This window comes from Haliotis rufescens, unplaced genomic scaffold (assembly GCF_023055435.1).
Source record: "Haliotis rufescens isolate VD_foot unplaced genomic scaffold, xgHalRufe1.0.p SCAF_5, whole genome shotgun sequence".
NCBI lineage: Eukaryota > Metazoa > Mollusca > Gastropoda > Lepetellida > Haliotidae > Haliotis > Haliotis rufescens.
Window position 1 is genome coordinate 10,196,765 of NW_025964223.1, and position 23,500 is coordinate 10,220,264.

At 42.6% G+C, this 23,500-nt stretch overlaps 1 protein-coding gene across 1 annotated transcript; it reads left to right on the top strand.

The window, feature by feature from the left end:
- The first annotated feature begins 101 nt into the window (after window positions 1-101).
- On the top strand, window positions 102-23,500 carry LOC124150646 (allograft inflammatory factor 1-like). The gene is made up of 6 exons (XM_046522610.2): window positions 102-254; window positions 18,760-18,821; window positions 19,692-19,758; window positions 21,282-21,323; window positions 21,717-21,879; window positions 22,612-23,500. The coding sequence occupies exons 1-6, from the start codon at window positions 218-220 to the stop codon at window positions 22,694-22,696; spliced, it is 456 nt and encodes a 151-aa protein (XP_046378566.1). The 5' UTR covers window positions 102-217; the 3' UTR covers window positions 22,697-23,500.

A 23,500-nucleotide genomic window follows, 5' to 3' on the forward strand; every position in this document is an offset into this window, starting at 1 on the left:
TTACGTATTCAGCGGTCTCATTCGTGTTAGACATCTCACGATGGAGGAAGAAGCGAGAATTACTTCCTATTTCGAAGCGAAAATTGCTGAAGTCAGACGCCAGCAGATCACGTGACAACGCGGAAGCCACACACAGTCGATAAATACAAGCGAGCGGGCAAAATCCCCACAGCGGCTGTCAGTGAGCCAGAGAGGTTGGAGAGAGATTACGTTAAACATGCCTAGTGCTAAGGTCGATGTTGCGAACCCACAAGGTAAGGAATAGGTTTATTTTGACACATATTCCTATTAGAAATAAGTCGGAGAATATTATGAAACAGCTGTCATATCGTTGAATTCAGGGAAAATGTGAAAAGACGACTAGCATATTTACCGTATGTGCAAACCCCCTCGCTTATATGGATCTGTTAAAGAGGAATTTCCTGCCTTTTTAAAAGATTAAGTTCTGAGACACATGTCTGTTGATATTGGCAAGTTTTAATACTTTTATCCAAAGGGTCGTTTTTGTAATGATATTCTGTCTGGATGTGTCTGGGTCGTTTTGAAATTGTTATGTGCATTATGCAACTAACAAGCTCTCCGATACTGACACCACTTGTGAAGCCTTTGTTCGACAGTAGAACGTTTGGAGATGTTCCGTTGAGATTTATTTCGTCGTATACTCGGCGTTTGAAGTGTGTCGTATTCGTCGCGGCCGTTGTGTTTCAATTTAGTTTATGGCAGTGGGTCCTTGCCTATGAAAGTCACGTTCTCTCGGTCTGCTGTTGTCCCTTTGTCTCCAGCAGTGGCTGTAGCAAGACGAGCGGCACCCTGTGATAAATGGGAGGGGGGCATTCGGTGGGTTGTTGTCTGGGCCTGGTAGAGCGGCCCATTTACAAGAGTCTGAGAGAGGAAAATGGTCTTAAAAAATACTCACATTGACATTTCCCCGTTGTATGGAAATGTACAGGCCGGAGCATATAAAAACACTAACTTTAGCTGAGGATTTAGTTTTCTTAAAAAATAATTTTCCTGCAAACGATAAGTAGAGCATATATCGATTGGGAGAGACGCGGGCAAAGTGGAGACGTTTAATCTGATCGCCGACAAACTCGGCTGTCACTTTTAATAAAAATATTGAACTATCGCAGATTGGACTAGTTTGAATGGCGACGTCAAGTGGCTAAAACCAGTGTCTACAAGATTCATTTTGAAGTAATGAGCGGAAACGAATATAGTTATAGTACAGTAGGTAATAAGCGCTTATTTGATAATGGGGGATCCTGCACTTGCAATTTGTGAATGGTGAATGTTTATCAGAACGTTTTAGAATTGTGGAGGGATGAGGTTGTGTTTATCTTTGCCACGTCTGGATAAGTGACGGGGGAGAGTCACAACAGCCTACCGTGTCCCTGGGGGAGGGAAGCTGGACTATGAGAAGTGGCTGTTGGTGAGGAAGCGACGGGGGGGGGGGGGGGGGGGGGGGGGGGGGGGGGGTGGCGCTGGATAGTGAAACGTAGTCTGTAATTATGTGATTATCAATTCCTTGTTGTGTAATGCTTCATCACGCAATCAATTACATTTATACCAATTGAACAATTGACTTTGGAAACATTTCTTTTCGATAGAGACATCGATGTGTGGAATATTACATTATACGATACATTTGACGGATCTGTCAAATGTACTTTTAAATACGTCCTGGTTCGAGATACAGGGGTTCAGAATACACATCTGTTTCAGGCATAAGCACAAATATGTCATGTTTGTAATTCGACATTTTTAGCTCGAGCTATCGTTTTAGACTAGAGGAACGACGACCCGCCACGATCCCTATTAGATATCTCCATACGTGACTTGGAGTTATCGAGGTGTCTCAGTATTTACAGATATAAAACTTCGAGTTGATTGCTCAAAGAAAGGGAAAGCTTAGCTCGTACACTTGCTGTTATGCAAGTTGATCTTTCACGAGATGAAGGCGATCTGGGTTTTTCAATTCTCAAAGATGAGGTGTTGTTTTCGTTTTTATTGACGGGCATCACTTGCTGACGTTTGCACAGACAACAAGCTAGCTATTTCAACACCTCAATAAGAGGTTATTTTGGCTGCTGCAATGGCCGCATAAATTCGATAGACCTTTGCGACGGAGACGTGGAATAGTTGAAATTTATTTGGCACTTCACTTGTGTAATTATTTATACAACCCTGAACATGCTTTGACAAAAAGAAAGTTCGCTTCCTTCTGTAGTACGTTTTTCACCTGCGGTCGTAATGGGCAATGCAGTCAGCGTGCTTGGTGAATTTGCCTCCTAACCCTTACGTTACGCCTTTCCGTCTGGGCTGTGAGGGGCGGGGATCTAAGGGTGCTTCGCGTAGCTGCTGCTTGAAGTATGAGTTAACTGAAGCTTCCGAACCAAGGATATTAACTCTTCAAGACGTGCAGGGGGTGGTCGGGTAGCCTAGTGGTTGAAGCGTTGGCTTGTCACGCCGAAGACCCGGCTTTTCGAGTCACCACATGGGTACAATGTGTGAAACCCATTTCTGGTGTCCCCCGCCGTGATATTGCTGTGTAAAACCACACTCACTCACTCACTCGTGCATATACTTCTCCGAAAGGAGACAATCCTTTCGTTGAACATTCAGAATAGCCATCGAACAATGTTTTGTTTTTTTAAATAGTTTAAGTAACAACTGGTCGACCCCTTTGGACGACAACGCAAATGAGTCAGATTGTGGTTTTGGTACGATCGGTAGAACCATATATATTTTTGATAATGAAGGGTTTGGACAAATAGTGATTGATGAAGTGAACACCAGGTCGTCGGGACACCATGACAAACAGCTAGCCAAACCGTCTCAGGCGGTCACCTAGCCAGTATACATTCCTTCCTGAATGTTCGTGATCAACCTATCCTGCCTCGTACAACATACATCGTATTTAGGGGCTCCATTCCAAAAGACGTTTTATTGAAGAATACGTGGAAGGAGACTCGGGAGACTCAATGCAACAACGATCAGCCAATGCAGTCATTAACTTTAATATAATAGTTCTGTTGATGCTGATCGCTGTCACCGGTACACTTGTATAAAATGGGCGGTGTTGTGGTTAGGACGTTGGTCGAAGGCCATAGTTCTGCTCAACAGCTTCAATATTCAAAGCCAATGATTGGTGTCCCAAGCGTTATATTGTTGGAATGTCGCTAAGACGCAGTGATACCTAGCTCACTCATTCACTTGTAGATAGATATCGATCCTTCAGACAGGGGACGCGTGTCGGGGAAGAGGTCGGCCCCCCTGACCCTCATTGACCAAGGAGTTGGGGGTAAGGCAAATTTCATGAACGATGTCAACGTGTTTGGTTTGGGTGAGCAGGCGAGACGCAAGAAAGGGGTGACGGGATATGGGACGAACACCACTATCCGTTGGTGTTTGTCTTAGAGTAAGAGGGTTGATTTGTTTGTGGTTTGTTTTATATTTAATAAAATGCCGCTTTCATCAATATTACAGCTATATGACGGCGATCTATAAATAATCCAGTCTGGACCAGACAATCCAGTGATTGACATCATGATCATCGATCCACGCAACTGGGATACAATGACATGCACCAACCAAGTCAGCGAGCCTGACCGCCCGATCCCGTTAGTCGCCTCTTACGACAAGCATAGTCGCCTTTTACGGCAAGGAAGGGTTGCTGAAGACCTATTCTACCCCGGATCTTCACGGGTCATAATAAGTTCTCACGCTATGGACACAGGTCAGTCGTGCAGAGAGATGACATCTTTAAGTCAAATATGATTTCTGTCTGGTACCGAAAGCAACACCCAACAATCAAGACGGATTACATGCAAAGAAACCAACACACCTCAACCCTCCAGCTCACAAACAGCGTGCAAAACAAACAGGGAAATAAATTGTGCACATAATGTTTAACATATCAATATAGGGCCATGAACACACTGCAGGGCAGCCAAGATATGCCGGGTTTTCACAACAAATACATGTATAGCATCAACCAGGAAGTTCAATTGCCATGGGGTGGGGGTGGGTATATCAACTTCCTTGTCCGTGAGTGAAAAGTCATGCTACGCTTCAAAGCAGCGTTTGTCCCACATCTCACGTGAATGTGTCTTGTACACGGGATAGGTTGAATATGAAGGCTATTATGTCATGCTGTCAGTACTTGGTGGTGCCGCGGGCCATTTATTCATAATGTACTGTTATGAAAACAAAATTCACAAGCGTGACGTGAGAATCTTACCCGAGTGTCTTTTGACATCATATATATCAACACCAGTCGATAAATAATTGAAACTACCGATGCTTGGCGAGGTGTTTTAGAGTTGTATCGATCAGTGTTGATGTATTGTAGGTCAAAAGAAACAAGGGGGTTCTATTAATCATCCAAATCATTCTTCCGTTTTTTTCCAGTTTGTAAACATTAATAACCAGTGACTTTGGTGTTAAAAGTGCAGCTAACCAGCTACAGTGGTAGAAATATGTCATTTGATTGTGATCTAACGGTAAGGCAGCTCTGGAAGATAAATTGGCATACCCTTTTCTCCATCAGCTAGGGGCACGGGTGGCCCAGTCGTTTTATTAGGCGCCGCAGTTCGCTGTGAAGAGTTGCGTCCCTTCGGCACGACAGAATCCTATGATTGCGGGTTGGAATCCCTGTTTACCCCGATTATGTTTTTTTTTGGTTCGTCAACACCATTCCAATGGTCGTGGGTAGCCTAGTGGTTTAAGCGTTCGCTCGTCACGCCGAAGACCCGGGTTCGATTCCCGACTTTGGTACAATGTGTGAAGCCCATTTCTGGTGTCCCCCGCTGTGATATTGATGGAATAATGCTAAAATCGGCGTAAAACCACACTCACTCACTGTGATGTATCGTTCCCAGATTGTGTATTTGTTTCCGTCTGAAAGCAGTCCTTGAATTGTACTCTGACACGTCCTTGTTTTGATGTATTAGTATCTGTATATCTCTCTGTTCCCTGTTTCATTTGACATTATCTGTTTCCTTGTTTCGTAGTTAATACATCATGCTTCGTTGAGATAGACACAAATGTCGCTATGTCAATATATTTCAGGTTGAATACTGAGTGAGTGAGTTGGGTTAACGCCGCTTTTCACAGTATTCCAGTTATATCGGGGCGTGTCAACTTAATGTGGGAGGAAAGCCCGAGGTGATGCAGGTCTCAGACGTTGACCACTTCGGTGAAACCAACGAGCACGGGTATGGTGCTGACAAACCTAGAAACATAATCGGGGCAAACCGGGATTCGAACCCACAATCAGGTTTCTGGCGTGCCCAAGGGACGCAACTCTTCATATTTTCAGAGACTAAGCGTTAGCCTACCCCCAACACACACCGGCATAAAGTATGGGTCCCTTATTCGTTAAATATGAATGATAATCCTAATGTTGTCTCGTTAGCTGTCATGTATCTGCCACTGCACTTCGTGGTGACAAGGGGCGGTCGGGTAGCCTAGTGGTTAAAGCGTGAAACTTCGCTCGTCACGCCGAAGACCCGGGTTCGATTCCCGACATGTGTACAATGTGTGAAGTCCATTTCTGGTGTCCCCTGCCGTGATATTGCTGGAATATTGCTAAAAGCGGCGTAAAATCCAACTCACTCACCCACTCACTCACTCGTGGTGACAAGGGGCGGTCGGGTAGCCTAGTGGTTAAAGCGTTCGCTCGTCACGCCGAAGACCCGGGTTCGATTCCCGACATGGGTACAATGTGTGAAGCCCATTTATGGTGTCCCCCGCCGTGATATTGCTAGAATATTGCTAAATGCGGCGTAAAACCAAACTCACTCACTCACTCATGGTGACAACACGACATTACAGTGTACATATGCACGAACCTGGCTGACTTGAGCGTTAGAGCTAACTACATTCGCAGATACACATTATGTTGGCAACAAACAGCACTATATCAAGTGATTGTCTGTTACACTGATAGCCGATGATCTCTGGACTTTGTACTTTATATACTTGACACTACTGACACTATTGTGTCATGAATTAATTCATTAGCCCAACAAGGAAGATGAATTACATGTAATTCATTACTCTGTATTTTTTAACATATTAACCGTGGCGTCGTCATGGTGACATGGATGTCAGCCAATTAATTTCCCGTGACAGTTTCATTATTCTTAGAAAGCTGTTCACTGGAAAAGAATTATACTTACTTTATAACTGTGTCATTGTGTATATGAACTAACTCGAAGTGCCAGTATGTATATGCCTATTGTAAACTTTGATCTCGTGTACTTTCGAGATATCAGAAATCATCAGTTCAATCCAAATAATCCATATGTGTTCGAATTATCCAGAGTCCGAGACAAGCAGAGAATTGACCACAGTGTCAAATGTATTCTGAATCAAGAAGCTACACTTCGTTTTAATCGCTATATCGAGACAACTGACTTCGATTCAATTAGCAGTTACGTTTTTGAATTGTTTGATAGGCATTGCTAACAAGTTGACGGTTGACAAAGTTGAGACCTTCTTTATTTACTTTATTAGACCGCTTCCGTGGTCTAGTGGTAGAGCGTCCGCCCGGAGAGGGGAAGGTCCGGTGATCGATCCCCGGCCGCGTCATACCAAAAGACGTTCAAAGATGGTGCTTGTTGTTATCCTGTTATTAAGGGGCTAAAACAAGGACTGGTCGGCTCGGAGTCAGTATGCTGTGTCATAGTGGGGTATTCATGTTAAACTGCTGCATGGTATCTCAGTGAGCTAGCAGTATAAATCGGCATCAGCCCGAACTAAAAATTCAAGCAGCCACACACACACACACACGTGCTTGTACGTCGCTATATAAGTGCAATAATCTTGAACGAGACGTTAAACCCCATTCAACCTCACCTTATTGACTTTATTAACTGTGGTTAAGTTTGTTTCAAGCAGTTTGACCACGCAGATTACAATATTCATGTCCTCAATATTAAGGGGGAGTGACCTACGTTTCTAAAATGACATTGTAAAGAGTCCCTTAATCCCTGAATACGCAGGGTTCGAATCCTGGATTTGCCCTCACTGTTATCCCTAGTTTGACAGCACCTTACCCCTATTCGTGGGTTCAGTTCAGGGCTTTCTTCCAAGATTAAGTTGATAAGTTAAAAACTGAAATATTCAGCAAAGCTGCGTTATACTCCACACATTCTCTATTATGTTAGCATGGTCTTTGAGAGTGAAGTGTTCCTACATCAAACGTTGTCGCAAAATGTCAAAAGATTTTAAACCGGATGATACAATTTGAATCCATATTGTTTTTTAGTGGGGAGCACTTTAAGTCGTCGCAAAACATTAAGCAATTCCCAGACACATAATCTCGTTTTGATGTCCTATAACGTATTCCAGTTTTATCCATATATTCTTTGCTTAACGTGTTTATGTTTTGAAAATCGTAATCTTCTCGTAAACTTAAACTATGTTCCATTTAAAGTCACAATAAGTGTATTTACCGTTGAAAAAATAAAATTAAATATCCGCATCTTGTGTACGGACACTCATTCCGTCAGAATGTTTCTTATAAATAAATGTGAAATTATATGTTGTAAACACCAATGTTGTTATAAGTTCATTACATCAAAGTATAAATGTATACTGCGATCTTTGTTACATCAGGAAGCAGGTTTAATTGTCCCCGGTTCCTCTGATGGCGTCAGCTGACCAGGAAGTTGAATAACGACTTGAACACGACCTCAATTTAACGGCAGGAAAGAGGGACTTTAGTTTGTACGGTTACACTTCACGTGGTAAATTGCCTAGTTTTTTGTTGTGAAAGAAAACTCTCTGTTATTAATTTCGATTTCTATATGACATGACACAGTGTTATGTTAAATATGTAGTTTCATATGGCTCGTCCAGCAATGCAATCATGTAGTTGGCATTAAAGCATTATACTGACAAAGACACACTGGGCCGACAGAAACGGTCGATAAGGGAACAAAATTCAGTAGGTTACAAATTTATGTAAATTTTAGTCTAATGGACCACGTGACCTCTTTAAAATTTTGTCCATATCCCCTTCGGCTTGAAGTGTGATAAGCCGACAACGGAATCCATGGTAACCACAGTTAGATGCAAAAATAGTGAGAGAAAAAGCATGAATCTGGTGCAAAGACGAAATAAAATAAAAAATAAAAATAAAATCATGCTGTGTTGCTGACGACAAAAGATTCAGATTGTTTATGATTTTATTTCGGTATGGGAAGCATCATTCGACAAACGTTCGACGTGTCAATACAAGAAGGGACGGTTTGAGGCCCAGTGGTTAAAGTGTTCGCTCGTCCTGCCGTACTCCATGGTTCGATTCCCTACATGGGTACATTGTCTGGAGCTTCTTCTCCGTGTCTCTTGTCGTCTGGTGCATGGGTTATTGTTATAGGTGCACAAGGAGACTGCCTCCGTTGTCTAGTGGATGAAGCAACTGCCAGAGAGAAGACGGTCTGTGGTTCGATACCCAGCTGCGCCATACCATTAAGCGTTAAAAGATGGTTCTTAATGTTACCGTGCCTGACACTCGGCATTACGGTGATACTGGTCGGCTCAGCGCATTTTAATGTGTCTGAGTTGGTATCCATGTTACTCTATGGCATGGTATCTCAGTGGGCTAGCCTTATAAAAGTCCGTCTAGTACGCACGCACACACGTACGCACACACACGTACGTACGCATCCCCCCCCCCCCCCCCCCCCCCCCCCCAGTATGGTTCCTGGCGTTGGGGATTATACCAAGGTCGGTGTCACCAGTATTTATTTTCATCCAAAGCATATGTATAATATGTATATTATGTGACCAAAATCCACGCCTTGACGACCGCCAATACACATCTACTAAACCAATTGACAGTCGACTTGACTCATATTGCGCTTGCCGTTCTAGAGATACTAAATCCGACGATCGCGTCGATTTAATGAGTTGGAGTATTTTAAGTAGATAAGAGTGCCACTTTAGAATGATGTTTGGTATCATCCAAGCGTTTCTATTTCAATAACAATGGTTTTGTAATTGACCACTCGAAAAAATGTCGTTTTTCTGCTAATTCAAATACGTAATAGAGAATCTAAATGATAAAATGCATAAAAGACAAATCCTTCCATAGCAAACATCACCTTATATAAACTCAATTCGGTACTCAAATTGAGAGTATTAAGCCATTAAGCCTATTACGATTCATAACGGTTCATCCCCTGACACTGCAGGCGCCATGTGTTGCACGTGCTATTCGGGGTCATCCATATTAATGTGGACTCTGCTGTCTCTTGATGTCATCCATCACGTGTCAGATCAAAGGCGGTATGCCGACTCGGGGTCAGCTCAGTGGTATTTGAGGCAGCGTCTAGTTTATATCTATATTCATATGGTATCGATTGTGATCCATTGGAAAATGTTTGTAATAGAGAGATATTCCATGTAGGCGAACTTGCCATTTCTGCACGTTCGATCACGCATGGATGTGGAGTGGAATGACGCCCGTGTTGACGCCGGGAATAGCGTCTCACGAGGACTTGCATGTTTTCAATATCCCCGTCAACCACCTCTCAGACAAAACATTTTGACGAATCTGCAAAAAGGCGCCATTGTGTCTCATGAAAAGCTGTATCCGCAATATTCAAGCTTAGTCAAGACTACGTAGTCTAGTGGTTGATAGTGTGAACAATTCCATCTAAAGTCAATCATACGTAGTCCAGTGGTTGATAGCATGAACAACTCAATCTACAGTCAAGACTTCGTAGTCCAGTGGTTGATAGCGTGAACAACTCCATCTACACTCAAGACTACGTAGTCCAGTGGTTGATAGCATGAACAACTCCATCTACAGTCAAGACTTCGTAGTCCAGTGGTTGATAGCGTGAACAACCACATCTACAGTCATGACTACGTAGTCCAGTGGTTGATAGCGCGAACAACTCCATCTACAGTCAAGACTGCGGAGTCCAGTGGTTGATAGCATGAACAACTCCATCTACAGTAAAGACTACGTAGTCCAGTGGTTGATAGCGCGAACAACTCCATCTACAGTCAAGACTATGTAGTCCAGTGGTTGATAGCACTCAGCAATATTCAAGCTTATGACGACGGTCTGTAAAAAGTCGAGTCTGGACCAGACAATCCAGTGAATGACATCATGAGCATCGATCAACGCAATTGGGACATATGACATGCATCAACCTAGTCAGCGAGCCTGACCACAAGATCCCGTTAGTCGCTTCTGTAGACAAGCATAGTCGCCCTTTACGGCAAGCGTGGGTTGCTGAACACCTATTCTACCCCGGATCTTCACGGGTCGGCTGCATACTGGTGTGTTTTATCAATAAACGACTACGGTATGCATGTAACTAAGACTATTTCTATGTGTTTGGTATGACCCTGCGGCATGGGAAATAGTTGACATACCTTACCATATTTGCTCTCAGGCATTGATATTCAATTATACGACAAGAAACTAGTTCGACGATCGATAACTGATGTGGACGCGCCATTTTGATTTACAGGAATAGAACAATGTTACCAAAGATACTTAAGATGACGGGGGAAGTAATTAGAAAAGAGTCGTGGCATCAGCCCAATATGACGTGACTTAAAAAGTGTCGGCGCCTTTGCTATTTTAGCGAAGCATCGCAGAATATTCTCTATTATATCTAAGATTTATTATGATACATATTTACAACATAATAGAATGGAGATATAATGTACAGGAAGTCGAGGATATTACCACAGAACAAAAGGAGACAGGTGCATGTAGGAGGAAATACGGGTGTAATATATTCTAAATTGTCATGACCAATTTGCAACGACGAGGAAGGGACATATTAGACTCAGATACATGACACCATATTAATAACGATATCATTAATAAGTAAGATGTATGTTGCTATTGTATTAAACTATGTATCAACGGAAAAATGGAACAGATATTCAAAATAATTTGAAAGTTGTTATGACATTGTAATCAGCTTCATCCGGACTCATCCTCGGCACCCGGGGGAATTATATACCCAAGCTTGGTCCGATTCCTGTATTACGTATTACTGGCACGTAATCGTATTGTAGGTTTTCGCTTCAGAAACAGTAGTTTTCTCGCTAATAATTATTAGGTGCTCATATTATCAACCACTAGTTTCCCTGGACACAACTCGATTGTTCACAGACCGCCGTCTTATTACAGCTTCATTACTGCTATCTGCGACGTAATCACCTCCCTTTTATAACCAACGGTGAGGTTAGGTGAAATGGGGTTTAACGTCACGTTCAAGATTATTGCACTTATGTAGCGGTCGACGTGCATGCGAGTGTGCGTGTGTGTGTGTGTGGCTGCTTGTACTAGTCCGGACTAATGCCGATTATTGTGAAGGTTATAGATAACATGAATACCGCACTCAGACCCAGTATTCTGACTCCGAGCCGACCAGCCCTTGTGGTAGCCCCTAAATGCCGAGCGCAATGCAGAGCAACGAGCACCATCTTTCAACGTCTTTTGGCCTGACGTCGGGGATCGAACCAATGACCTTCCCCTCTCCGGGCAGACAACTCTACCACTAGACCATGGAAGCGGCCCACTCGCCAACGGACTTACATGTAGATGTATACACTTCAATGTTAAGACACATACAACTATCCTGAATGGGATTCAGGTATCAACGTACATTCCTTGCATCTCTCGGTGAGCTCCAGTCTGTAATGCATTAAATCTATGGTTATCATTACCAGATATATCTTAAAGTAATTCCACGCGGGGCTTTTTTGGAAAATGTGTGAAAATGTGAAGTAGTTTTTTTTTTCTCTTCTGCTGTTACTCGGAATTTGGCAATGTTGTCAGCTATTGTACGACAGTTATAGTCGAGTAAGGCACTGGCAAACCAGTGGTTGATAACACGAGCAACAACCATGTCATCGGGTCATGATACACCCAATCATCCAGGTCACACGTAACCACCTTCAATTTAGTCGGTACTTGTGGAAACCATGAGATGTTCATTTCCAGAACTGCCGCGGTATCAATAATATATTGCAGAAAAACAAATCTCAAAATATCAAGTTTTGTTATCATTGAACACTGTCTATCCCTATTGTCCCGGCTTTGTCGTCCATTTGTATTTTTTAGCAGATACACAAATGTCCTATTAACATTTTCACAAGGAAGTATATGAGGTCATTAATCAGAGTTGGCATACTTGCTTATTCAACATATGATTTACCAGACCAAAATATACAACACACACACACACACACACACACACACACACACACACACAAACACACTCACACTCACACACACACTAACATTATAACCCAACCAGTCGTATGGGGCGTCATTCCTTGCGTGTAGAGTACAGACATACTCTGATGATCTCTGTGATTTATCAGTTTCCGGTCATAACGATAATCATAATCATAATCAATCATTGCTCACATCTATTACCCCGTGGGCAATACTGTACATATCTTCTTATACAAGTTACATTCTTCCCCGCCGGCGTCTTGTGTGATTACAACAGATTCTGGTCCGGCGGACAAAGTACGACGGGGACTTAACTGTTTTAAAATACCATCTGTTTAGTTTAGCGTTCTCACCTCCAGACGAATAAATACCCCAGCCTGGTCCATTACAGGCAATTGTTGAGTTATAACGGTTCCTGAATGTACATTCCTTAAATCATTGGCAACATTAACTAGCTTTGACAAACGGTTTTATTTCATCCACAGGCTAAATCTGAACAGAGTGAGAGTATCTAGTCATTCTATTACATGAAAACAAAACACGGCGTTATTTCACAGGCACCTGTCAACCAACACCAGACAGAACATAACATAATTGTCACAACAATGGGAAATTTTACAAGTTCATATTTCAACATGTCTGTTGACTGACCTCGCTGACGATCCCCAAGCTGTGTTGTAAATCGCCGAGCTCGTGGCCTCTTTTAATAGGATCCAAACTCGGAAACACAAATATTTGGCTCAAACACGTAAGCCCAGTCAGCCTCGCTTTGAAGGCGGTGTCACGGAGTTGTGTTTGGTGTAAGGAGCTTTTGCGTCGCTGTGGTGTGTATTTTCTTGGCCTGAGACATATTGCTATTCTCTCGTTCAAACTCATGGAGCTCTTAAGACTGTTCAAATGACTGACCGAAGGCGATATCGCACAGTTATAAGATTTCAATTTGTGCGAGTGTTTTACTGAATGTAGTTTCATGCCGCGTTTGGCAAGGTTCTTAATGTATCGCGGCAGCTGGTAAATTATCGTGTCTGGACGTGACCAAGCGATGGATAAAAGCATGAATAACGTGCCAAATGACACCGCGGTTGTCTCCCTTTATGACGGAACATAGCGTTTTTGTGTATTGCGAAGCAGTGTCTGTTGTTTATGATAACTGATCTTGAAGTAAAATTAAAACGTATTAATAATTATACATATGCCCGAAAAGAATTTACCATCAATTCGATGTGCAGAGTTGTGTCCCTTAGGTGTCCCCAAAACCTAAACTCATGGGATCGCTTGATGATGATAATATTCTAAGTTTGTCAGCACCATACCCCTGCTCGTGGGTTTAAGTGCTAGTCTTTCCTCCCACAACAAACTGACACATTAATAACTGAAATGCTGTTCACATCCTTCAACCATCCCACTGACTCTTTCGACCCAACCTCCGGGGCACAGCTCAAACGCCACTCTGCCGTTTTACAAAGTCGAAAAACATATTCACGGGAGTCTATTCTCTACAGTCATGGTCTCATTGTCATGACTGAGTGAGTGAGTGAGTTGGGTTTAACGCCGCTTTTAACAGTATTACAGTTATATCGCGGCGTGTCAGCTTAATGTGGGAGGAAAGCCCGAAGTGATGCAGGTCTCAGACGTTTACCACTTGGGTGAAACCCACGAGCACGGGTGCTGACAAACCTAGAAACATAATTGGGGCGAAGGCGGGACTCGAACCAACAATCATAGGTTTCTGGCGTGCCCAAGGGACGCAACTCTGCACAGCGAATCGCGGCGCCTTAGACGACTGGGCCACCCGTGCCCCCTCATTGTCATAACATCATAACTGCTCTCGTGTAATACACTCGTCTGTGATATTGTATGTGTGCACTGGGGGTAAACAACTGCGGGACGTGCATAATAAAATTTGGGATGGCAGACTTGTAAACAAACTCGCTGCCTGTACGTCAATTGATGTGTACTCCACTATCTACGCTGTTACATAATATCTGTTTGTTGACGGTATCGGTTTATCACATCCGTCTTGTTATACAGCCACAATGCATGGTACAGCTCTCTCGCAGGTCACGCTGACCTCAATATCAGGTTATGGCGTTATAGCAATAGCGATTTGAACAGGAAAACAAAGGTGATATCTGATACTGTTGCACAAGAGATGTGATGAGGTACAGTTGACGTGATGCTTCTAGTATTTGTATATGTGAAAATGAAAACAAATTCAAAATTTAGGTATATTTGAGACTCATGTACACTAGATTTGAACAACGATATGTGACCCATTTTATGAAATCCTTAAAACATTAGGCTTACGATTAACAGAAGAAAAATACAAAAGTAATACAATAATAATAAATAACAGTCCTGTCAAAATTAAGTCCTCTTTCACTCTGAGGATCGATGCTCATGATGTATCACTGGATTGTCTGGTCCAGACTGGATTTATTGGTGAGTGCGGCGTTAAACAACCAAACAACCAACTCTCTCTCTCTCTCTCTCTCTCTCTCTCTCTCTCTCTCACTCTTATCCCCCCCCCCCCCCCCCCCGCCCCCCTCCAATTTCCAAACTCACTTCTAATTCTAAACCATCCTCTACAGTAACCCCCCACCACCACATGACCCCCAGGTGACCCCCTTCCTCTGCTTCCCCTGCAATCATGAACTTCTGTATTTACAAACTTCCTCTTCCTCCCAGCTAGTATCTCGTCACGGCGCACACGTGACTGCATGGGTGAGTAATCAGCTGATCCCGCCTCTGTACCTCCAGCCACCGGGTGCATGCTTCTCGCCCCCTGCCGGCCTCACACACACAGTCCCGGAAACATCCACTGTTGACTCCCACGTCGCTATGGCTTTAACAGAGCGATGTCAACCTGGCTTATCCATTCACTGTTAACATTACAGCTTCAGCATTTCCACTTCTGAAGTTAAACTCCACTTATAGAGTCTTTAAAAGGCATTTAGAAGTGATGCGATTAGGAAGAGAATTTATGGATGTCAGCTTCTTAATCATTAGGAACACAACGTTTCGGAGTATATACTTACTCCTTCCTCGGGTGAATAAATGCTATGAGGTAGAGAACATATATATGTACATGTAAGGACAACAAAGTAATAAGACAGTAATCAGACCTGATGAAGGAGAAAGTATATGCTCCGAAACGTTGTATTCCTCATAATAAACAGGGGCGGTCGGGTAGCCTAGCGGTTAAAACGTTCGCTCGTCACGCCGAAGACCCGGGGTGTCCCCCGCCGTGATGTTGCTGGAATATTGCTAAAAGCGGCGTAAAACCATGCTCACTCACTCACTCACTCATGATAAAGAAGTTGACATCCATAAATTCTCTTCCTTATCCACTTATGAAGGTAATTATATATCACGACATCACTTCAGTAAGCCGATTCTAATGTTAATGCAGCACACTCTACATTCGGAGCTAATTCCCGGAAACGAATAACAATTAAATGGACTCTATTTTTACCCATAAGGATATGTCTTCTTGCAACTATGCTTGTCGTAAGAGCCGACTAACGGGATCGGGCGGTCAGGCTCGCTGACTTGGTTGATGCATGTCATCGTATCCCAATTGCGTGGATCGATGCTCATGATGCATCACTGGATTATCAGGTCCAGACTCGATTATTTACCGACCGCCGTCATATAGCTGGAATATTGCTGAGTGCGGCGTAAAACAACAAACAAAACAAAACAAGAGTGATTCATAAACACATGTTCATGATATATTCGGAATTGTACAATCAACTCTGCTTTACGCATAGACTTCTATAGGATATGGAGAGGTTTTGTCGCTTTATTTTTGTGAATCTATTTTATAACTTCCCGATATTCATTACGTGAAATGTAACTGACACCCGCTAATTTTTCTTCGTTTTATCACTTACCCGCTATCCTTATGGAATAGCGCTGTTTGAGCGTGTACGTTCTGTAATAAAAATGCTATTTATGTGTGGTGAATGTGAGATACTGTCAATAAGACGAAGCTGAGTAGTGAAATATGCTGTGATACAGAAACAGAATAATTTGAGCTTAGATTTCCGCGATCCCTGTTTCAAAGATATATGTTTTTCGGGGTAGAATAGGTCTTCAGCAACCCACGCTTGTCGTTAGAGGCGACTGACGGTATCGGGTGGTCAGGGCCCGGGATCATGAAACTAACTTAAGATCATATTTTGTCTTAACTCTTAAGATTTAGACTTAAGATCAAATTTTGTCTTAAATCGGGGATCACGAAGCTCAATCACTGAGAATATCTTAAGTCTAAGACAAAATTGTATCTTAAGTCCTAAGACTGCCCCTGAGTAGACTTAAGACAAAATTTGTAGCAAGAAAGATGGCGGAGGTTGTTCGCCTCATGCGTTGCCTAGGGGCTAAAAAGGACAAAATAGCAAATCATCGGACATTTCGAGACCGATTCAACCCTCTTGATCTGTACAACGACGAAGAGCTCTTTGGGAGATATAGATTTCGTCGTCCTACCATTCCAGTCTTAGAGCGAATCTTAGCTAAGCAAAATCTTAAAAACTTAAGACAAAATTCGTGCTTAGCAAAATTTGAGCTAAGACCACTTTCATGATCCCGGGCCCAGGCTCGCTGAAATCTGTTGCATTTCGTGACTGATGGATGTGTTTGCAGGGACCATGACGGTACATTTAAAGAAATCTTAGCTGTTGGCGGACTCACTGCTCCCAGGAGTAAGTGTGTCCACTGGAGATCCGGGGTAGAAAAAATCTTCAGCAACCCATGCTTGCCGTAAAAAGGCAACTATGCTTGTCGTACGAGGCGACGAACGGGATCGGGTGGTCAGGCTCGCTTACCTGGTTGATGCATGTCATCGTATCCCCATTAATTGTGTGGATCGATGCTCATGATGTATCACTGGATTGTCTGGTCCAGACTGGATTATTTGGAGACTGCTGTCATATAGCTGGAATATTGCTGAGTGCGGCGTTAAACAACAAACAAACAAACATAAAATAATATCAAAAGTCTGAGTAATATTTTCGTCTCGTCACTGATGTGTTCCGATTGTTTTAAGACAATCTCTCTCTTTTTTATCTCTTTGACAAAAGTGTTTCAAATTGACATTTGTTGCAATTTTTGTGTGTGATTGTTTGAGTTCATGCCAGACATTATTTGCATTTATTCACAATAATGGGGAAGCATTTCATCCGTAGGGTCGTGACGGGTAACTCGGGTACTCGGGTCGGGTGGGTCCTTTGTAGGACCCGGGTATCCACAGGACTACCTGGACCCATGGTTAGTCACGTGATATATTGTTTAATGACAAAACTCACTATACCTTAGTGGTTACACTACGGTATGTGGAGGGAGTGTACTGAGCATCCATGCTGAACACTAACCCGTTTTCCCGACAAATGATTAAATTCTATTATTTCGACGAAATCGTTATGCCTATTTGGCAGAATGGTGCTGATCTTCCGGTTGTGAATGATTGTGAATGATAAAATCTGTGTAACAATCATACGATTGACGATTTCTTCGTAAACGTGTTGAAGTTGACCGTGTTGACACAATTATCGTGATGGATCTGAAACTGTAGATCGAGTGATGAGGAATGCAATGCTTTAAAACTATCTTTCCATTCGTGACCAACTCGTGTTATTCCGGGACAAGCCGAACAGACTCGTGCCCCTCACATGGCCATTTTTGCGACCGGGTCTTAGTGCAAACGGGCATACCTAAAACAATTGTCAACTCGTTGCGTAATGGTTCACATATCTTTCCCCGTATATAATATATATTTCAGATGCAATTTAAAGTACATCGGGACATGCGGAATTATACAGTATGATTGAACACATTTAAATGTGCCTTGGGTATATTTTTAGATGCAAGCCATACATGTATATAAAATCAAAAAATATTTCTGAGGGATTCTTTGACGAAGAACTTGAAATCATAAGCGCATTGTGATTGGTTTGTCGCATTTTCGCATATAACATTCATCGATAGGGGGACGAGTCTTCTTGCAGGTTACGGAAAGGGGCGAGTGGTGATGAATGCTATCTTTCTTTTTCCATAAACGATCGAATGGATGGTCGGGTTGATGGATAAAATGATGGACGGCGGTTGAGTGTTTCAATAAAGTTCGAAGACATCTCTTAAAATAAATCACATGTTTATCTGGTCCAGACTCGATTATTTACAGGCCGTCACACAGCCGGAAAGTTGATGAGTACGCCACAAACAAACAGAAACTCCTTCCTGCTCCTTCTACAAGGGGCGGTCGGGTAGCCTAGTGGTTAAAGCGTTCGCTCGTCACGCCGAAGACCCGGGTTCGATTTTCGACATGGGTACAATGTGTGAAGCCCATTTCTGCTGTCCCCCGCCGTGATATTGCTGGAATATTGCTAAAAGGGTTGTAAAAACCATACTCGCTCACTTACTCTTACACACAAGGAATACACGACGTGAAAGGGATATCAAAAACAAATTGTATTTATTACATTGAGACGGCGGTTTTATACGGTTTTTGTTCAAACGTTATTTCCCTCTTGCAGGTGGGAAAGCGTATGGGAAACTAATGGAGGAGATGGAAACCAGACTAGATGAGACAAACAAGGTAATGAAGGAAATAAACAATATTGTACTGTACTATTGAAAGGGGAAGATATAAGTATAAATGACATTATGGTCTCCAGATGTGTATGAGGGGGCACGGGTGGCCCAGTCGTCTGAGGCGCCGCGATTCGCTGTGCAGAGTAGCGTCCCTTGGGCACGCCAGACACCTATGGTTGTGGGTTCGAATCCCGATTCGCCCCTATTATGTTTCTAGGTTTGTCAGCACCATATCCGTGCTCGTGGATTTCATCGAAGTGGTAAACGTCTGATACCCGCATTGTTTCCTCTCACATTGAGCTGACACGCCGCGATATAACTGGAATACTGTTAAAAGCGGCGTTAAACCCAACTCACTCACTCACGATGTGTAGGTGGTATTGAGGACGTTAAGTCACAGACCGTTCCACTGCACAATAAGTTTAATCAGAAATACAAATCGTATGAACTGTGTTCATACGAGCGGTTCCAATAACTAACTATACCATCAAGAGTTATGTCCCTTCCGCTGTTAACGTAAACCTTGCTGGTTGGGATTTTATGGCGCTCAACTGTCAATTTAATGTCTCATTGATAGGGGAAACGAACTTTGTCACACACACAAAGCGTAAAGTGCAGTTTCTGATTTAATTACATAACAAGCTTCCATAATATTTAAATGCAAACCTATTTCATATATTTATCTACAGGATTGGTCGCGCCATGAGCATGCCTTTTTGTTGTCAGCGCTATCATCATCATCATCATCATCATCATCATCATCATCATCATCATCATCATTATCAATATTATTATCATTATCATCATCATCATCATTATAGGTATTATTATTATTATTATTATCATTATTATTATTATTATTATTATTATTCAGGGCTTCATCGATGATGACTTTTTCAAGGATGTGGAAGAACTGCCGGAGAAACTCGAAGCCTATAAGCGTGAGTGTCACATTGTCACAGCGGTGTTTTTCGTTTGACGCGTCATGTCGGACGTCCGGAACAGATCAACTCTGATTGTGTGCTGACAACACAACGCATATCGTGCCTTGATACGCGTGGTATTGCAGCGTCTGTCACACAGCTTCCTGTTTTTACCAGGATATCGTGATCACAGCTGTTGACCGAGCGGAACGACATGACTCATTTATATCTGTATTAACTTAAAGGCAATTATTGAGAGAGTGGTGTTAATATATATGCTTCAAATGTCTCAGAGTGAGTGAGTGAGTGAGTTTGATTTTACGCCGATTTTAGCAATATTCCAGCAATGGCGGGGGACATAATCAGATTTCTCAGAACGAGACCATGTTTGGGTTTCAAAAGGTTTACCGGTATGTGGAATCGAACCTAGTACAGCCATGTGTTAGGCAGAAATCAAGAGATGAGGTGAGTGAGTGAGTGAGTTAATATTTAACGTCACATCGGCAGTATTTCAGCCATATCGTGACGAGAAGTACATTCATAATACCTATATTTAGACTGAATAAAAACCTGTCTAAGATGGGAGAGATGAGGTGAGGTGAAACGGGGTGTAATGTCGCATTCAAGATCATTGTACTTATGGAGAAACGTGCATGTACGCGCGCGTGTATGTGCGCTGTGTGTGGGGGTGGTGATGGGTGTCTGTTTGTACTAGTTCGGACTAATGCCAATGTTATGGTACCAGTTCCCTGATATAACACGCATATCCCACTCAAATACATTATACTGACTCCGATCCGACCAGTCCTCGTTTTATCCCCTTAATGTCGAGCACAGGCAGGATTACAACAAATACGTCTTTTGATGTGACGCAGCCGGGGATCGAACCCCGGACTTACCGATCTCCGGACAGAGGCTCTATCCTCTATACTACCACAGATCGCGAGACAACTTAAGTAACTGAAAAGCTGTTCGTCACAGCTGTTGACATACCGCCTGCCTAAGAATATTCAATGAAATAGTATCATCAACATTATCGCGAAAATTATATCCAGTTATATATTTTATAATTGAAATTGTGTCTTTCTGGATAGACCACATGCAAGATTAAAAAAACAAAACACAAATACGTCTTTATGGAATTATCGTTGATGTTTTGCTCGTCTCAGTTGCCATGTTGTTGGGGTACCATTTTTTGATGACTTCTGTCGTCAAACATTATCAACACGTTAGTCATGCTATTATTTCAAACCAGCATAATTTGTAACTGCTTAACTCATATGTGTACACTGACACCCTGTTAATCCGGAAACGCCACCCTCCGAACGATTACCATTGTAAAGGTTTTTATATTTAAAGCGGTATTGATACGTATAACTTTGCTAAGTTAAACCGGCAAAAGGTTCAATAATCTAGGCGTTTTCACTTGAAACGACGTCGTCCGGATTAACGAGGTGTCACTGTATTTGAAATATTGTGTGCGTTAAACCTGAACCCCTGTCTTTGTCAGAAATTTGACGAGTCATTTTCTTCTGTTTCAGTCAAGTTTATTGAATGTGACCGGGACAGGTCAGGAGACCTCGGTGAGTAATACATTTCATTTGAAATTGTTCATTTCTGTGGTTTGAGGACAAGAACTGTCATTTCCTAGTCTCGCCAACAGTACCATCTGGTTCTATCATACCATCTCCATTCCATGGTGACCGGGACAGTCGGGCGGCCTCGTGGTTAAAGCGTTCGCTCGTCACGCTGAAGACCCGGGTTCGATTCCCGACATGGGTACAATGTCTGAAGCCTATTTCTGGTGTCCCACGCCGCGATATTGCTAGAATATTGCTCAAAGCTGCGTAAGACCATACTCACTCACTCACTCTTCTGGCGTAGATAAAGCTGTTAATACTTATTGAACACTACCCTGCGTTTTGTTTTGTTATCTGTATGGTTTTATTATCAATATTATGATGATATTCTTACAGACATGATGGACGTGAAGTACATGTTGGAGAAGCTGGGGCAGGCAAAGACGCACCTGGAGCTGAAAAAGATGATCCAGGAGGTCGACACTACCAACACCGGCGCCATCAACTACGTCGACTTCGTCAAGATGATGCTGGGGCCAAAGTCTTCCGTGCTCAAACTGTGAGTTGTATAGTCATTAGGGACCGTCCAGATCTTGGTAGAGGGGAGGTGGATAGGAGGGTCCCTCCCTGCCCCAGGTTAGAGGTGGGGGGGGGGGGGGGGGGGGGGGTTCTGGTTGTTTTGTACGAGGTAGTACAGTAAACTACGGTTATAACGAACTCAAAGGGACCACTGATTTTCAGGAAAAGGACAGGGGGCAAAAAAAATAGTTCGTTATATCCGTCAGTTCCTTTTAAACCTGTTCGTTATAAGCGTAGTTTACTTATCTTGTTTCGGTAACTGTTTCAAGACGCTTTTCTCAAAGTTGGAGTTGTGTCACTTAGTCATGGCAGGATCCGCTGATCGTGGGTTCGAATCCCAGATTCGCCCTGATTGTGGTCCTCCTCGGTCTCTCAGATACGGGGTGGTCGGGTAGCCTAGTGGTTAAAGCGTTCGCTCGTCACGCCGAAGACCCGGGTTCGATTCCCGACATGGGTACAATGTGTGAAGCCCATTTCAGGTGTCCCCCGCCGTGATATTGCTGGAATATTGCTAAAAGCGGCGTAAAACCATACTCACTCACTCTCTCAGATACGGTGTTCGTGGGCTTCATCAAGATTGTAAGCCTCCAAAATATGTTCCCCACTCAACGCTTTGAGTAAAATATCATACATCTACCATTGTGTTAGAACCGCTGAATAACATTGACTGTTATATTTTCTAAACACTGTTTTTATTTATTTCCCCATCTAGTATCCTGATGTTTGAAGGCAAAGCTAAAGCCGATGAAAAACCAGTCGGTCTTCCACCAAAGAGGGATATCAGTAGTCTCCCTTGAAAACGCCCACATTGATTACGTCATCGCAGCAGGATATCTACGTCATCTTTCGCTCATCTTCTGCCAACCTCTTTGCAATCAGCGATTTTGTCTGGAACCACGATGGCAAAACATTTCCAAGACGAATCCCGTTCTTCAAGCTACACAACATTGGCATTTTAAAGCAGTCACATTCAAATATTATTCATTGTAGAACATGCATCTTTGACAGGTCAGCCGCAGGACCCCAGCCACGGGCTATACAAATGGTAGCATAGTTTCTGTTAAAGTTTAATCGTATCCAGTGAGATATAGAGCAGATCAAGATGCATGCTATTTTAATTTTTTTTGGAAATTATCTTTTTATAGCATGCCGTTATGAATAATATGCATGAACGCAGAGCTGTATATCTTTGGAAATGACTTGACAACGTGTGTTCTCTTTCGATTAGTTTCAGAGTTTAGCAGTCTTGTCATGCATATAATATAAAGAACCACCTGATTCTTTCACATTACTACAGTTAATCTATTAAGCCATGGCAGATTAACTATAGTAAGAGAAAAGAATCGGATTGTTATTAACCTTTTTTTGGTAGGATCGTCTTTTCTGATTTTTACACAGTTTTCCACCTCTGTGTCTGCTTTTTGCAACTATGCTCGTGTTTTTACTCAAGGGTTTGTTAGTTGATTGCGTTGGCAGAGCGGCACGCATTTGCTGGATGCTTGGGTATTTTCGTTCACATTAAACGGTCAATTGTAAATATTTCCTTTTTGTAAATATTGTGAATAGAGTTTTGTATGTGAGGAATAAAGAATAGAGAAACA

Coding starts and splice junctions, on each gene's coding strand:
- LOC124150646 (XM_046522610.2), top strand. CDS start 218: ATGCCTAGTGCTAAGGTCGATGTTGCGAACCCACAAG. Junction 19,759..21,281: donor GAAACTCGAAGCCTATAAGC/GTGAGTGTCACA, acceptor CTTCTGTTTCAG/TCAAGTTTATTGAATGTGAC. Junction 21,880..22,611: donor AAGTCTTCCGTGCTCAAACT/GTGAGTTGTATA, acceptor TTCCCCATCTAG/TATCCTGATGTTTGAAGGCA.